The following is a 17,369-nucleotide window of genomic DNA, read 5'->3' as shown; positions in this document are numbered from 1 at the left end:
GAGCTAGTCTCCCAGGTAGTGGAGGAGATGCCTGGTATGAGTGATGGGGTGGGGAGTGTTGAGAGGGATGTGGTAGAGAGGAGTCAGGGGTCTGTGGCTTCAGTTGAGGAGAATCAGGAGAAGGATATGGATATCTCTCCTGATATGATTGCAGCTGACGACGACTCAATTTAGAGGAGGTCAATGAGTTCCTGGATCAGACTTTTGGGAAATCTGTCAAATTGGCAGGTTTTTTTTGACGTTGTTAAGTTTGTGAGGTCAGCTGTGTTGTTACAGAAGACGGTGGAGTTAGATCGGTTGAGTGTGAAGAAGCGTTTCCGCTTGAGGAAATTTGTTACTGTTGTCACTGCAGCAAAAGGTAGTAGGAAACGTGGTCAGGTTCAGAGAAAATTAAAACAATGGCGATGATCATGCCTCATAGGGTGTTTTTTTCTGTTTTTCCCTTTCTCTTTTCTATGTGGCAATCAACTGCAAGGATCCTTAATCAACGTAGCCAAACTGAGCGTGATATATAATCGTATAGTACATAGCTAACTCACTTGGATTATATTGGCTTTGAGGCGAGCCTTGCGTTTCGTTTTCAAAGTGGGCGACAGAAGCAAAACGGCCACCTTTTACCGAGATGTGCTCGGCATGAAGATTTTGCGTCACAGAGAGTTTGAAAAAGGATGTAAGGCAACTTGTAAGGGCCCTTATGATGGAAAATGGAACAAGACAATGGTTGGCTTTGGGCCAGAGACTTTGTTGCTGAACTGATCTACAACTATGGAGTGGGAGAATATCGCCTGGGCAACGACTTCCTGGGTTCTACTCTGCAGTCTAGCCAGGCTGTCAGCAATGCTAAGCGGCTTGGTTGCACCCCTTCACTGAGGTTGGAAAGGTCCTCTATCCGGCTGAGAAGGCTACAGTAGAAGTGGTCATTTGGGCTGATTGAGATGTCCATGAGATCTGCTCTGTTGTTTGAGTGTTTATTGTGTTGTGGGTTCCCAGACTCAATAATGGTTATTTAAAACTCTCTCGGTCGGTCGGTCGGTCGGTCTCTGTCTGTCTGTCTGTCTGTGCTCTGGTCTGGTCTAAAGTAGTGCACTATATAGGGAATAGGGCTCTGGTCTATAGTAGTGCACTATATAGGGAATAGGGCTCTGGTCTATAGTAGTGCAGTATATAGGGAATAGGGCTCTGGTCTATAGTAGTGCACTATATAGGGAATAGGGCTCTGGTCTATAGTAGTGCACTATACAGGGAATAGGGCTCTGGTCTATAGTAGTGCACTATACAGGGAATAGGGCCCTGGTCTAAAGGGAATAGGGGGCCATTTGGGATGCAGCCATGAGAGTGAGTCAGTGAGTTGGAATGGAACTCTGGCCTTTTATCCCAACACAAAGCAAGACCTGATCGGAAATCAATGCAGGCTCATGTACTCACTCTCTGCAGTCCCTTCAGCATACCCCATTTCCTCCTCCTCCTCTTCCTCCTCCTCTTCAACCTAGCAGAGAGAGAGAGAGAGAGAGAGGATGAGAGAGAAAGAGGTAGAAAGAAGAGCGAGAGAATGGTTTTCAATAAAATTAAGAAACATTAATTTACAAAACAAATCTGGCGTTATGTTCACATTTGACAAACTAACTGTCTTTTGACAAACGTTTTACAACAAAAGCGCTGATGATGAGACGATTTAATAAAACACGCTAATCTGACTCAGAAAGTCAGACAGACAGACAGACAGACAGACAGACAGACAGACAGACAGACAGACAGACAGACAGACAGACAGACAGACAGACAGACAGACAGACAGACAGACAGACAGACAGACAGACAGACAGAGTTCAGCTCTCCTCAGCTAGTTTCATGATCAGGGCTATTTGAATTAACCCTCTCAGGGTTTATTCATGCACGTTTGAACGTTCCGTTGAGGACTGACTGATCGTTTAACCCTCTCAGCCAACATTGAAGGGACATGACCACATTTTAGCTAGCTAACATTAGCGTTGCTAGCTAACGGCAACATTGAGCACCAGTAGCCTTTTGATCAGTAGCCAGTAGTCTTTTGGTCAGTAGCCTTTTGATCAGTAGCCAGTAACCAGTAGCCTTTTGGTCAGTAGCCAGTAACCAGTAGCCTTTTGGGCAGTAGCCAGTAAGCAGTAGCCTTTTGGGCAGTAGCCAGTAACCAGTAGTCTTTTGGTCAGTACCCAGTAACCAGTAGCCTTTTGGTCAGTACCCAGTAACCAGTAGCCTTTTGGTCAGTAGCCAGTAACCAGTAGTCTTTTGATCAGTAGCCAGTAACCAGTAGTCTTTTGGTCAGTAGCCAGTAACCAGTAGTCTTTTGGTCAGTAGCCAGTAACCAGTAGTCTTTTGGTCAGTAGCCTTTTGGTCAGTAGCCAGTAACCAGTAGTCTTTTGATCAGTAGCCAGTAACCAGTAGTCTTTTGGTCAGTAGCCAGTAACCAGTAGTCTTTTGGTCAGTAGCCAGTAACCAGTAGCCTTTTGGGCAGTAGCCAGTAACCAGTAGCCTTTTGGGCAGTAGCCAGTAACCAGTAGTATTTTGGTCAGTACCCAGTAACCAGTAGCCTTTTGGTCAGTACCCAGTAACCAGTAGCCTTTTGGGCAGTAGCCAGTAACCAGTAGCCTTTTGGGCAGTAGCCAGTAACCAGTAGTCTTTTGGTCAGTACCCAGTAACCAGTAGCCTTTTGGTCAGTACCCAGTAACCAGTAGCCTTTTGGTCAGTAGCCAGTAACCAGTAGTCTTTTGATCAGTAGCCAGTAACCAGTAGTCTTTTGGTCAGTAGCCAGTAACCAGTAGTCTTTTGGTCAGTAGCCAGTAACCAGTAGTCTTTTGGTCAGTAGCCTTTTGATCAGTAGCCAGTAACCAGTAGTCTTTTGATCAGTAGCCAGTAACCAGTAGTCTTTTGGTCAGTAGCCAGTAACCAGTAGTCTTTTGATCAGTAGCCAGTAACCAGTAGTCTTTTGGTCAGTAGCCAGTAACCAGTAGTCTTTTGGTCAGTAGCCAGTAACCAGTAGTCTTTTGGTCAGTAGCCTTTTGATCAGTAGCCAGTAACCAGTAGTCTTTTGATCAGTAGCCAGTAACCAGTAGTCTTTTGGTCAGTAGCCAGTAACCAGTAGCCTTTTGATCAGTAGCCAGTAACCAGTAGCCTTTTGGTCAGTAGCCAGTAACCAGTAGTCCTTTTGGTCAGTAGCCAGTAACCAGTAGCCTTTTGGTCAGTAGCCAGTAACCAGTAATCGTTTGGTCAGTAGCCAGTAACCAGTAATCGTTTGGTCAGTAGCCAGTAACCAGTAGTCCTTTTGGTCAGTAGCCAGTAAGCAGTAGCCTTTTGGTCAGTAGCCAGTAACCAGTAGCCTTTTGGGCAGTAGCCAGTAACCAGTAGTCCTTTTGGGCAGTAGCCAGTAACCAGTAGCCTTTTGGTCAGTAGCCAGTAACCAGTAGCCTTTTGGTCAGTAGCCAGTAACCAGTAGTCTTTTGGTCAGTAGCCAGTAACCAGTAGCCTTTTGGGCAGTAGCCAGTAACCAGTAGTCTTTTGGTCAGTAGCCAGTAACCAGTAGTCCTTTGGTCAGTACCCAGTAACCAGTAGTCCTTTGGTCAGTAGCCAGTAACCAGTAGTCCTTTGGTCAGTACCCAGTAACCAGTAGCCTTTGGTCAGTAGCCAGTAACAATTAGTCTTTTTGGCACCACTATAGTGTAGCGTCTTTTGAGAACGATCATAACAATGGCTCGACGCGACCGAGTGATGGAGGTACAACCCATAAATAGACCATATAGCGTAATGGGACTACAGGAAGGTGCATTGGTGAAAGAGGAGTTTAATTGGGTTCCAGTGGGAGGGCATGTGGTGGTGAGGGGGTAGGGTAGATGTGTGTGAAATCGACTGGGGTGCCAACGATGAGCCAGTTTGTTACGTAAGCCCACCAGCCGGTCTGATGACTCGGAGAGAGGGAGGGAGGGAGGGAGGGAGGGAGGGAGGGAGAGAGAGAGAGAGGGAGGGAGGGAGGGCTTCCTTCACAGCAAGAATCAGATACTCAGAATACACAAAAAGACACACTCATATTCAAATGAAAACATCAACCAGTTCATACACAAACCAGCCAGTTCACACACAAACCAGCCAGTTCACACACAAACCAGCCAGTTCACACACAAACCAGCCAGTTCACACACAAACCAGCCAGTTCACACACAAACCAGCCAGTTCACACACAAACCAGCCAGTTCACACACAAACCAGCCAGTTCACACACAAACCAGCCAGTTCACACACAAACCAGCCAGTTCACACACAAACCAGCCAGTTCACACACAAACCAGCCAGTTCACACACAAACCAGCCAGTTCACACACAAACCAGCCAGTTCATACACAAACCAGCCAGTTCATACACAAACCAGCCAGTTCACACACAAACCAGCCAGTTCACACACAAACCAGCCAGTTCACACACTGTAGCATGACAACGTGAACACGATTGGTCGACAGTCTGCCGGGTGGGTCCTATCTCCTTTCTCTAATATCTCTGGCAACGGCACAATGCATTGCACCCTGGACTGAAGAGGTAGACAAAGAAGGGAAAATTGTGCTAGAGGCTCCGTTAAATTACACATTTCCTAAAGTAGAAATATCGCAAAAATATGATCAATGGCTCATTTGAGAGAAGACATCTTTATGAGTTATGACATTGACCAGTATTGAAATAGTATCATAGACGTATTCTATGGCAGGGCCTTACCCCCGATCTACAGGACCTGTCAAAAGGGTTACAACACCTACTCATTCAAGGGGTTTTTCTTTATTTTTACTATTTTCTATATTGTACAATAATAGTGAAGGCATCAAAACTATGAAATAACACATATGGAATCATGTAGTAACCAGAAAAAAGTGTTAAAAGAAATCTAAATATATAACTTTAGGACATGAAGGTCCGTCAATCCAGAAAATGTCTAGAACTTTGAAAGTTTCTTCAAGTGCAGTCGCAAAAAACCATCAAGCGCTATGATGAAACTGGCTCTCATGAGGACCGCCACAGGAAAGGAAGACCCAGAGTTACCTCTGCTGCAGACGATAAGTTCATTAGAGTTACCAGCATCAGAAATTGCAGCCCAAATAAATGCTTCACAGAGTGGAAGTAACAAACACATCTCAACATCAACTGTTCAGAGGAGACTGTGTGAATCAGGCCTTCATGGTCGAATTGCTGCAAAGAAACCACTAATAAGAACACTAATAAGGGCACCAATAAGAAGAAGAGATTTTCTTGGGCCTAGAAAAACGAGCAATGGCATTAGACCGGTGGAAATCTGTCCTTTGGTCTGATGAGTCCAAATTTGAGATTTATAGTTCCAAATGCTGTGTCCTTGTGAGACGCAGAGTAGGTGAACAAATGATCTCCGCATGTGTGGTTCCCACCGTGAAGCATGGAGGAGGAGGTGTGATGGTGTGGGGGTGCTTTGCTGTTGACACTGTCTGTGATTTATTTAGAATTCAAGGCACACTTAACCAGCATGGCTACCACAGCATTCTGCAGCGATACGCCATCCCATCTGGTTTGGGCTTAGTGGGACTATCATTTGTTTTTCAACAGGACAATGACCCAACACACCTCCAGGCTGTGTGAAGGATATTTTACCAAGAAGGAGAGTGATGGAGTGCTGCATCAGATGGCCTGGCCTCCACAATCACCCGACCTCAACCCAATTGAGATGGTTTGGGATGAGTTGGACCGCAAAGTGAAGAAAAAGCAGCCAACAAGTGCTCAGCATATGTGGGAACTCCTTCAAGACTATTGCCAATGAGTGTGCAAAGCTGTCAGCAAAGCAAAGGGTGGCTACTTTGGAAAATATTAAAAATATATTTTGATTTGTTTAACACTTTTTTTGGTTACTTCATGATTCCATATGTGTTATTTCATAGTTTTGATGTCTTCACTAATATTCTACAATGTAGAAAATAGTTTAAAATAAATAAAACCCCTTGAATTAGTAGGTGTGTCCAAACTTTTGACTGGTACTGTATCTCTTTAATGCTAAGTGCCAAGCGGAGACACACACAGTCTTTGGTATGACTCGGCCAGGGATTAAACTCCCAACCTCAGGCCAGACGCTCAAACCACAAAACCACTAAGTTGGTCGCCTTACGTAGTTAAGCCTGGAATCAATCAGAACGTTCCGGATTGCGTTATAGAAATGTAAAGGTAGTAACATATGCAGCGTTTACCGTAAACGCTGTCTCTGCTAGCGCGCAGGGATCACTGCCTTTACATTTGAAATCACTCAGTAACGCTGAACTTCTGCGACACGAATTGAAAAGAGCCCTTAACCAGCGTTGGTCGACATCCACATAGTAGATGTTTTGTTTGGCGGTGTTGGAGGTGTCACAAAATACTCCCTTCTTTATCATCCCTACTGGGTTAGAAGTTCATAACAGTTTAGTACACTACAGCAGTTTGGTACACTATAACAGTTAAATACACTATAACACTATAACAGTTAATACACTATAACAGTTAATACACTATAACACTATAACAGTTAATAATACACTATAACAGTTAATAATACACTATAACAGTTAAATACACTATAACACTATAACAGTTAATACACTATAACAGTTAATACACTATAACACTATAACAGTTAATAATACACTATAACAGTTAATAATACACTATAACAGTTAATACACTATAACAGTTAATACACTATAACAGTTAATACACTATAACACTATAACAGTTTAATACACTATAACAGTTAATACACTATAACAGTTAATACACTATAACAGTTAATACACTATAACAGTTAATACACTATAACAGTTAATACACTATAACAGTTAAATACACTATAACACTATAACAGTTAATACACTATAACAGTTAATACACTATAACACTATAACAGTTTAATACACTATAGCCCCTGTTTAGACTGAGAGGAAGTGAAGACAGAGGAAGTGAAGACTGTCTTCCTCCAGCTAACATTAGAGCTTAAGACAATGACTGTGTTCATCCCAATCGGCACCATATTCCCTATATAGTGCACTACTATAGACCAGAGCCCTATTCCCTACATAGTGCACTACATTAGACCAGGGCCCTATTCCCTATATAGTGCACTACTTTAGACCAGAGCCCTATTCCCTATATAGTGCACTACTATAGACCAGAGCCCTATTCCCTACATAGTGCACTACTTTAGACCAGGGCCCTATTCCCTATATAGTGCACTACTATAGACCAGGGCCCTATTCCCCACATAGTGCACTACTTTAGACCAGGGCCCTATTCCCTACATAGTGCCCTACTATAGACCAGAGTCACTAGGGAATAGGATGCCATTGGGAGGCAGCCACTGATTGGCTTCTCCCCCTCCGGCATCAGACAATAACTGTAAATATATGAATCATCTGTCCTTTCAGATTCCTCCACGTCAGCCAGCGCTCTGTCTCTCTCTTTTTCCAAAAGCTAAATTGAAGATCTGCATAAATTTATGAAAATAATTCTGCATAAAATCATATACATATACAGGATGGGGGGGGAAATGGAACGTGGAGGATAATGACGTCGGAGCTTCAAATGCCGATGTGACATTTGATTACAGTAAAATAGCCTTGAGATAAAAAACAGCCTTAGAAATGTCATGATGATTATATAATATGGGTTAAAAAACAGCCTTAGAAATGTCTTGGTGATTACATGATATAGGATAAAAACAGCCTTAGTAGTGCACTATATAGGGAATAGGGCTCTGGTCTATAGTAGTGCACTATATAGGGAATAGGGCTCTGGTCTAAAGTAGTGCACTATATAGGGAATAGGGCCCTGGTCTATAGTAGTGCACTATATAGGGAATAGGGCTCTGGTCTATAGTAGTGCACTATGTAGGGAATAGGGCCCTGGTCTAAAGTAGTGCACTATATAGGGAATAGGGCTCTGGTCTAAAGTAGTGCACTATATAGGGAATAGGGCTCTGGTCTAAAGTAGTGCACTATATAGGGAATAGGGCTCTGGTCTATAGTAGTGCACTGTATAGGGAATAGGGGGCCATTTGGGATTCTTCCTGGGGCTCAGACAGATGGTTTCAAATCAAATATATGATAAACATTACAATAGAAGAGATTGGATTATTATGGTGCTTAAATCACTTTACATGGAAAGAGAGGAGAGGAGAGGAGAGAAGTGATGCGAGGAGAAGGAAATAAAGGAAAGGAGGAGAGGAGAGGAGGGGAGAAGAAAATAGAGGAGAGGAGAGGAGAGGAGAGGAGAAGAGGAAAAGAGTGGAGGAGGATGAGAAGTGCTCTGTTCTTACCTGCTCTTCATTTCTGAATGGGACGTCTACCAGACTAGTATTGTCTCCTAGGAGACTGAGATCCAGCTCACTGGGGCCTGCAGCAGACAGACAGACAGACAGACAGACCATTACTTAAAAAAATATCTCCACAGATTGTTATTGTGTGCACGCTTTTGTTCCAGCCAGGCATGAACACACCCGATGAAACACATTCTGGTCCGGACTGAATACCATAATTAATTGACTCATTGAAACAGGTGTGGTTAGTGCAGGAGTAGAACCAAAGCCTGCATGCCCAGCAGCTCTACAGTCCTAAGCTATATGGTATGACTCGGTTGTTGGTGAATCACTGCATCATGACCCAGATCCACATTTCAATGAAGCAGCCTGAAAAAGGCCTGTTTTATGACTCACAGTAGTAAGACTACACCACTGTCTATTGTCATATCAGTAGTAAGACTACACCACTGTCTATTGTCATATCAGTAGTAAGACTACACCAGTTACAAATCCCTGAGCAAATCTGTCCAAGACCAAATCTGAAAGTCTACCCTATTCCCTACATAGGGCACTACTTTTGCTCAGAGCCCAATAGTGCCACATTTTACATTTACATTTTAGTCATTTAGCAGACGCTCTTATCCAGAGCGACTTACAGTAGTGAATACATACATTTCATGACTTTTTTTTTTATTTTTGTACTGGTCCCCCGTGGGAATCGAACCCACAACCCTGGCGTTGCAAACACCATGCTCTACCAACTGAGCCACAGGGAAGGCCAAAGTAGTGTGCTAAGAACTGTGCTAAGTAGTGTGCTAAGAACAGTGCTAAGTAGTGTGCTAAGAACTGTGCTAAGAACTGTGCTAAGTAGTGTGCTAAGTAGTGTGCTAAGTAGTGTGCTCAGTAGTGTGCTAAGTAGTGTGCTAAGTAGTGTGCTAAGAACAGTGCTAAGAACTGTGCTAAGAAGTGTGCTAAGTAGTGTGCTAAGTAGTGTGCTAAGTAGTGTGCTCAGTAGTGTGCTCAGTAGTGTGCTCAGTAGTGTGCTCAGAAGTGTGCTAATTAGTGTGCTCAGTAGTGTGCTCAGTAGTGTGCTCAGTAGTGTGCTAAGAAGTGTGCTAATTAGTGTGCTAAGTAGTGTGCTCAGTAGTGTGCTAAGAAGTGTGCTAATTAGTGTGCTAAGTAGTGTGCTAAGAAGTGTGCTAATTAGTGTGCTAAGTAGTGTGCTCAGTAGTGTGCTAAGAAGTGTGCTAATTAGTGTGCTAAGTAGTGTGCTAAGTAGTGTGCTAAGAAGTGTCATTAAAAAGAAAGGAAGGCCTTGGTAGACTGCTATAACAGTCCATAATACTTATGCTTTTTTTATTTTACCTTTATTTAACTAGTCAAGTCAGTTAAGAACAAATTCTTTATTTACAATGACAGCCTACCAAAAGGCAAAAGGCCTCCTGCGGGGACGGGAGCTGGGATTAAAAATAAATAAATAAATAAAATATAAATATAGAACACAACACTACATAAAGAGACACAACACTACATAAAGAGACACACCACTACATAAAGAGACACACCACTACATAAAGAGACACACCACTACATAAAGAGACACAACACTACATAAAGAGACACACCACTACATAAAGAGAGACAACACTACATAAAGAGAGACAACACTACATAAAGAGACACCACAACACTACATAAAGAGAGACACCACAACACTACATAGAGAGACACACCACTACATAAAGAGAGACACCGCTACATAAAGAGAGACAACGCTACATAAAGAGACACAACACAACACTACATAAAGAGACACAACACTACATAAAGAGACACACCACTACATAAAGAGAGACAACACTACATAAAGAGAGACAACACTACATAAAGAGAGACAACACTACATAAAGAGAGACACCACTACATAAAGAGAGACACCACTACATAAAGAGACACAACACTACATAAAGAGACACAACACAACACTACATAAAGAGAGACAACACTACATAAAGAGACACAACACTACATAAAGAGAGACAACACTACATAGAGAGACGACAACACTACATAAAGAGAGACACCACACTACATAAAGAGAGACACCACTACATAAAGAGAGACAACACTACATAGAGAGACACCACTACATAGAGAGACACCACAACACTACATAAAGAGAGACACCACAACACTACATAAAGAGAGACACCACAACACTACATAAAGAGAGACACCACTACATAAAGAGACACAACACTACATAAAGAGACACAACACTACATAAAGAGAGACAACACTACATAAAGAGACACAACACTACATAAAGAGACACAACACTACATAAAGAGACACAACACTACATAAAGAGAGACAACACTACATAAAGAGAGACAACACTACATAAAGAGAGACACCACTACATAGAGACACCACAACACTACATAAAGAGAGACACCACAACACTACATAGAGAGACACCACTACATAAAGAGAGACAACACTACATAGAGAGACACCACTACATAGAGAGACACCACAACACTACATAAAGAGAGACACCACAACACTACATAAAGAGAGACAACACTACATAAAGAGAGACACCACTACATAAAGAGAGACAACACTACATAAAGAGAGACACCACTACATAAAGAGAGACAACACTACATAAAGAGAGACAACACTACATAAAGAGAGACAACACTACATAAAGAGACACAACACTACATAAAGAGAGACAACACTACATAGAGACACAACACTACATAAAGAGAGACAACACTACATAAAGAGACACAACACTACATAAAGAGAGACAACACTACATAAAGAGAGACAACACTACATAAAGAGACACAACACTACATAAAGAGACACCACTACATAAAGAGAGACAACACTACATAGAGAGAGACACCACAACACTACATAGAGAGACAACACTACATAAAGAGAGACACCACTACATAAAGAGAGACACCACAACACTACATAGAGAGACAACACTACATAGAGAGAGACACTACAACACTACATAGAGAGAGACAACACTACATAAAGAGAGACACCACAACACTACATAGAGAGACAACACTACATAAAGAGAGACACCACAACACTACATAAAGAGAGACAACACTACATAAAGAGAGACAACACTACATAAAGAGAGACCTAAGACGACAACATAGCAAGGCAGCAGCACATGACAACACAGCACGGTAGCAACACAACGTGACAACACAGCATGGTAGCAACACAACATGACAACAACATGGTAGCAGCACAACATGACAACAACATGGTAGCAGCACAACATGACAACAACATGGTAGCAGCACAACATGGTAGCAGCACAACATGAGAATAACATGGTAGCAGCACAACACATGGTACAAACATTATTGGGCACAGACAACAGCACAAAGGGCAAGAAGGTAGAGACAACAATACATGTAAATGTAACAGTATTGCTCTCTCCTTGCCTCATCCTGGGCTCGAACCAGGGACCCTCTGAACACAACGACAACTGTCACCCACGAAGCGTCGTTATCTGTCACTCCTCAAAAGCTGCGTCTCTTGCAGAGCAAGGAAAGCAACTACTTCAAGGACTCAGAGCGGGTGACATCACCGATTGATTGACAGGGGTGGAAAGAGTACTGAAATAACCCACTGCAGTAGAGGTAAAATGACTGACTTTGGACTCTACAAGGTGTCTTAAGCGTTCCACAGGGATGCTGGTCCCATGTTGACTCCAATGCTTCCCCACAGTTGTGTCAAGATGGCCGAATGTGGGTGGTGGACCATTCTTGATACACACGGGAAAATGTTTAGAGTGGAAAAAAAAAAAAAAAGAAAGATACAGAAGCGTTGCAGTTCTTGACACAAACTGGCGCCTACGACCTCGTTCAAAAGTCACTTAAAAATATTTGTCCTGCCCATTCACTCTCTGAATGGACAGATACACAATCTATGTCTTAATTGTCTCAAAATCCTTCTGTAACCTGTCTCCTTCCCTTCATCTACACTGATTTGAAGTGGGTTTAACACCTGACATCAATAAGGGATCAAAGCTTTCACCTGGATTCACCTGGACAAACCAAATCACATTTATTTGTCACGTACACATGGTTAGCAGGTGTTAATGCGAGTGTAGCGAAATGCTTGTGTTTCTACTTCCGACCGTGCAGTAATATCTAACAAGTAATATAACCTAACAATTTCACAACAACTACCTTATACACACAAGTGTAAAGGAATGAATAAGAATATGTACATATAAATATATGGATGAGCGATGGAGGAACGGCATAGGCAAGATGCAGTAGATGGTATAGAGTACAGTATATACATATGAGATGAGTAATGTAGAATATGTAAACATTATATAAAGTGGCTATTGATAAATTGATTACATAAATGTTTTCCATCGGTCAGTCTATGTCATGGAAAGAGCAGGTGTTCTTAATGTTTTGTATACTCACCTGTATAGCCTTAAAAGTACACTAACATTTTGCACTAATTTAGCCAGATAGTGCAAAATGTATTAATAGTGCATCATTCAAGATGAGATGGATGGATGGATGGATGGATGGGGTGTTTTGAGCAGCTGCTAATAGAGTCTGTTATTAGTGGACTATTGACTCTTATGAAACAAGGCTTTTAGAGAATTAAAATGGTGGATCGTTGTGGACTCTAATGCCATTCAGCAGTATGTAGTGTCCAGGAGCCCATCTGAAATCAGATGGCACCCTATACCTTAAAGTGGACTACTTTTGGCCAGAGCAACATAATGTCACAACAGTAGTGCACTAATATAGGGACTAATGTACCATAGGGCTCTGGTCTAAAGTAGTGCACTATATAGGGAATAGGGTACCATAGGGCTCTGGTCTAAAGTAGTGCACTATATAGGGAATAGGGTACCATAGGGCTCTGGTCTAAAGTAGTGCACTATATAGGGAATAGGGTGCCATAGGGCTCTGGTCTAAAGTAGTGCACTATATAGGGAATAGGGTGCCATAGGGCTCTGATCTAAAGTAGTGCACTATATATAGGGAATAGGGTACCATAGGGCTCTGGTCTAAAGTAGTGCACTATATAGGGAATAGGGTACCATAGGGCTCTGGTCTAAAGTAGTGCACTATATAGGGAATAGGGTACCATAGGGCTCTGGTCTAAAGTAGTGCACTATATAGGGAATAGGGTGGCATAGGGCTCTGGTCTAAAGTAGTGCACTATATAGGGAATAGGGTGGCATAGGGCTCTGGTCTAAAGTAGTGCACTATATAGGGAATAGGGTACCATAGGGCTCTGGTCTAAAGTAGTGCACTATATAGGGAATAGGGTGGCATAGGGCTCTGGTCTAAAGTAGTACACTATATAGGGAATAGGGTGGCATAGGGCTCTGGTCTAAAGTAGTGCACTATATAGGGAATAGGGTGGCATAGGGCTCTGGTCTAAAGTAGTGCACTATATAGGGAATAGGGTGGCATAGGGCTCTGGTCTAAAGTAGTACACTATATAGGGAATAGGGTGGCATAGGGCTCTGGTCTAAAGTAGTGCACTATATAGGGAATAGGGTACCATAGGGCTCTGGTCTAAAGTAGTGCACTATATAGGGAATAGGGTGGCATAGGGCTCTGGTCTAAAGTAGTACACTATATAGGGAATAGGGTGGCATAGGGCTCTGGTCTAAAGTAGTGCACTATATAGGGAATAGGGTGGCATAGGGCTCTGGTCTAAAGTAGTGCACTATATAGGGAATAGGGTACCATAGGGCTCTGGTCTAAAGTAGTGCACTATATAGGGAATAGGGTGGCATAGGGCTCTGGTCTAAAGTAGTACACTATATAGGGAATAGGGTGGCATAGGGCTCTGGTCTAAAGTAGTACACTATATAGGGAATAGGGTGGCATAGGGCTCTGGTCTAAAGTAGTACACTATATAGGGAATAGGGTGGCATAGGGCTCTGGTCTAAAGTAGTGCACTATATAGGGAATAGGGTGGCATAGGGCTCTGGTCTAAAGTAGTGCACTATATAGGGAATAGGGTGGCATAGGGCTCTGGTCTAAAGTACTGCACAATATATAGGGAATAGGGGGGCATTTGGGACGTATCCCAGGGTATGTTTATTTTGTGAATATATATTTCTTTCAAAGTAAAAACAAACAAATACAGTTTGTCAAGTCAAATTATGTACATTTTCATTCATACATTTTTTAAAGATATTACATCAAAACAGATTTCCCCCCCCCTCCCAGCCAAGGGTGTTTTCAACAGCTGCTGAAAGTGGAATATCGACTCTTGTTTCCCAGACGTTTAGCTTCCATAATGGTCTGTAATCTACTGCATTGATCTGTATTCTGTTTGATGTGTTTTCTCTTTTAGTCCAGGCCATGTGCCACATTTTAGGCGATAACATTCACTTTTTCATAAAAGCATGAAACTTGGTACACTTGTACAGTTTGGGGCCCTTCAAAAAAAAATTGATATGGAGCCATCGCAAAAAAAAAAAACGCCTTTTTTTGTGCCCGTTTTCCATTCCACCATAACTGTACAATGTATTTTCTGTCATATCTGCTGAACCACACATGATAACACATAGAAGGTGAGGTTTTGATGGTCAATGGTGCCATGTAATACATCATAAACAGTTTAGATTATTATTTAATGGTGGACTGCCATGGTTCGCCAATTCTGACAACGTACACAATAGAATATTACGTTTTGTTTGTTGATTTGAAAAATTGACATTTTCTTTTGAGAAAACGTAATGCTTGAATGTAAAGCTCAGTTTATTTAGTAATGCAGAATCAAACCATATTTATTCTGCTTTACTGAACATGTACTTATGGAGTCAACCATTGACACCAGGCCAAGGCAGACTTAAATGTAGCCTACTCTTATAACTATAGCCTACTCCTATAAATATAGCCTTACTCCTATAAATATAGCCTTACTCCTATAAACATAGCCTTACTCCTATGAACATAGCCTTACTCCTATAAACAAAGCCTACTCCTATAAACATAGCCTACTCCTATAAATATAGCCTACTGAATGTAGCCTACTAAATATAGCCTACTCCTATAAATACAGCCGACTCCTATAAATATAGTCTACTAAATATAGCCTACTCCTATAAATATAGTCTACTAAATATAGCCTACTCCTATAAATATAGCCTACTCCTATAAATATAGCCCTACTCCTATAAATATAGCCCTACTCCTATAAATATAGCCCTACTCCTATAAATATAGCCTTACTCCTATAAATATAGCCTACTCCTATAAATCAGGCCTACTGAATGTAGCCTACTAAATATAGCCTACTCCTATAAATATAGCCTACTAAATATAGCCTACTAAATATAGTCTACTAAATATAGCCTACTCCTATAAATATAGCCTACTCCTATAAATATAGCCTACTCCTATAAATATAGCCTACTCCTATAAATATAGCCTTACTCCTATAAATATAGAATACTCCTATAAATATAGCCTACTCCTATAAATATAGCCTACTCCGATAAATATAGCCTACTCCGATAAATATAGCCTACTCCGATAAATATAGCCTACTCCGATAAATATAGCCTTACTCCTATAAATATAGCCTACTAAATGTAGGCTACTCCTATAAATATAGCCTTACTCCTATAAATATAGCCTACTCCTATAAATATAGCCTTACTCCTATAAATATAGCCTACTCCTATAAATATAGCCTTACTCCTATAAATATAGCCTACTCCTATAAATATAGCATACTCCTATAAATATAGCCATACTAAATATAGCCTACTAAATATAGCCTACTCCTATAAATATAGCCTACTCCTATAACTATAGCCTACTAAATATAGCCTTACTCCTATAAATATAGCCTTACTCCTATAAATATAGCCTACTCCTATAAATATAGCCTACTAAATGTAGCCTACTCCTATAACTATAGCCTTACTCCTATAAATATAGCCTACTCCTATAAATATAGACTACTCCTATAGATATAGCCTACTAAATGTAGCCTACTCCTATAAACATAGCCTACTAAATATAGCCTACTCCTATAAATATAGCCTACTCCTATAAATATAGCCTACTCCTATAAATATAGCCTTACTCTTATAAATATAGCCTACTCCTATAAATATAGCCTACTAAATATAGCCTTACTCCTATAAATATAGCCTACTAAATATAGCCTTACTCCTATAAATATAGCCTACTAAATATAGCCTACTCCTATAAATATAGCCTACTCCCATAAATATAGCCTACTAAATATAGCCTACTCCTATAAATATAGCCTACTCCTATGAATATAGCCTTACTCCTATAAATATAGCCTTACTCCTATAAATATAGCCTACTCCTATAATAATGGTATAAGGTAGGCTATATTATGGCTGATGGTTTAGACTAGACTATTGTCAGTGCATGTAGTATATAATCAAGCCGCTGTCATTGTTAAAATAACTGAAGATGATGTGAATGTTAATTGATTGTTTATAATAAATCATCATTTTTAAAGGAAAGGAACATGAATTGGACTGTTGTCCTTTCCTGTGCATGTATATCATGGTAGACATTTTCAAATGGATATTGTGCAATATATGGACTTGAAGTGATGGACAATTTATTATTATTTTTTTTTACAGAACGAATCGCTTATTCTGTTCTGCATCTTCTGGACTAAATCGGACTGATGAATTGTAATTTTCACGTAGTCAGGCCCAGGAACATTTTTAAATGTTAACCTAGTTTTATTTTTTCATTTTTTTGAAGAGGTGTGCTGTTTTGATTCGATCACTCTGTTGTCACAGAGAATTATCCCTGCGCGCAAGCAGGAAATGCAAATTATAGTGTGTTTGAGGTTTAATGAGGTTTCTAGGGTTTGTGGTTTCTACTTTAAAATGACAGACTTGACTTCCCTAATGAAGAACGTCTTAACCCCTACGGCATTGTCTATTAATTATTACCCACATCATGTTTCTCATTTCCTGTTGCAGCAAAATTATTATCCTGTTGTGAGGGGCGGGGTCGAATTA

General features: G+C 41.1%; 1 protein-coding gene across 1 annotated transcript in view; it reads right to left on the bottom strand.

Moving 5' to 3' along the window:
• ak5 (adenylate kinase 5) overlaps nt 1–17,369 on the bottom strand; it is a 227,754-nt gene that overhangs the window by 111,000 nt on the left and 99,385 nt on the right. Inside the window, exons 8-9 of the mRNA XM_045714398.1 lie at nt 8,321–8,397; nt 1,426–1,486 (exon numbers count right to left, since the gene is read on the bottom strand). Of these exons, the coding sequence (XP_045570354.1) occupies nt 1,426–1,486; nt 8,321–8,397 (138 nt within the window). The remainder of the gene's footprint in view (nt 1–1,425; nt 1,487–8,320; nt 8,398–17,369) is intronic.

This window comes from Salmo salar, chromosome ssa03, assembly GCF_905237065.1.
Source record: "Salmo salar chromosome ssa03, Ssal_v3.1, whole genome shotgun sequence".
Lineage (NCBI taxonomy): Eukaryota > Metazoa > Chordata > Actinopteri > Salmoniformes > Salmonidae > Salmo > Salmo salar.
The sequence above is the reverse complement of the archived record's forward strand: the minus strand, read 5'-3'. Positions and strand labels throughout refer to the sequence as shown.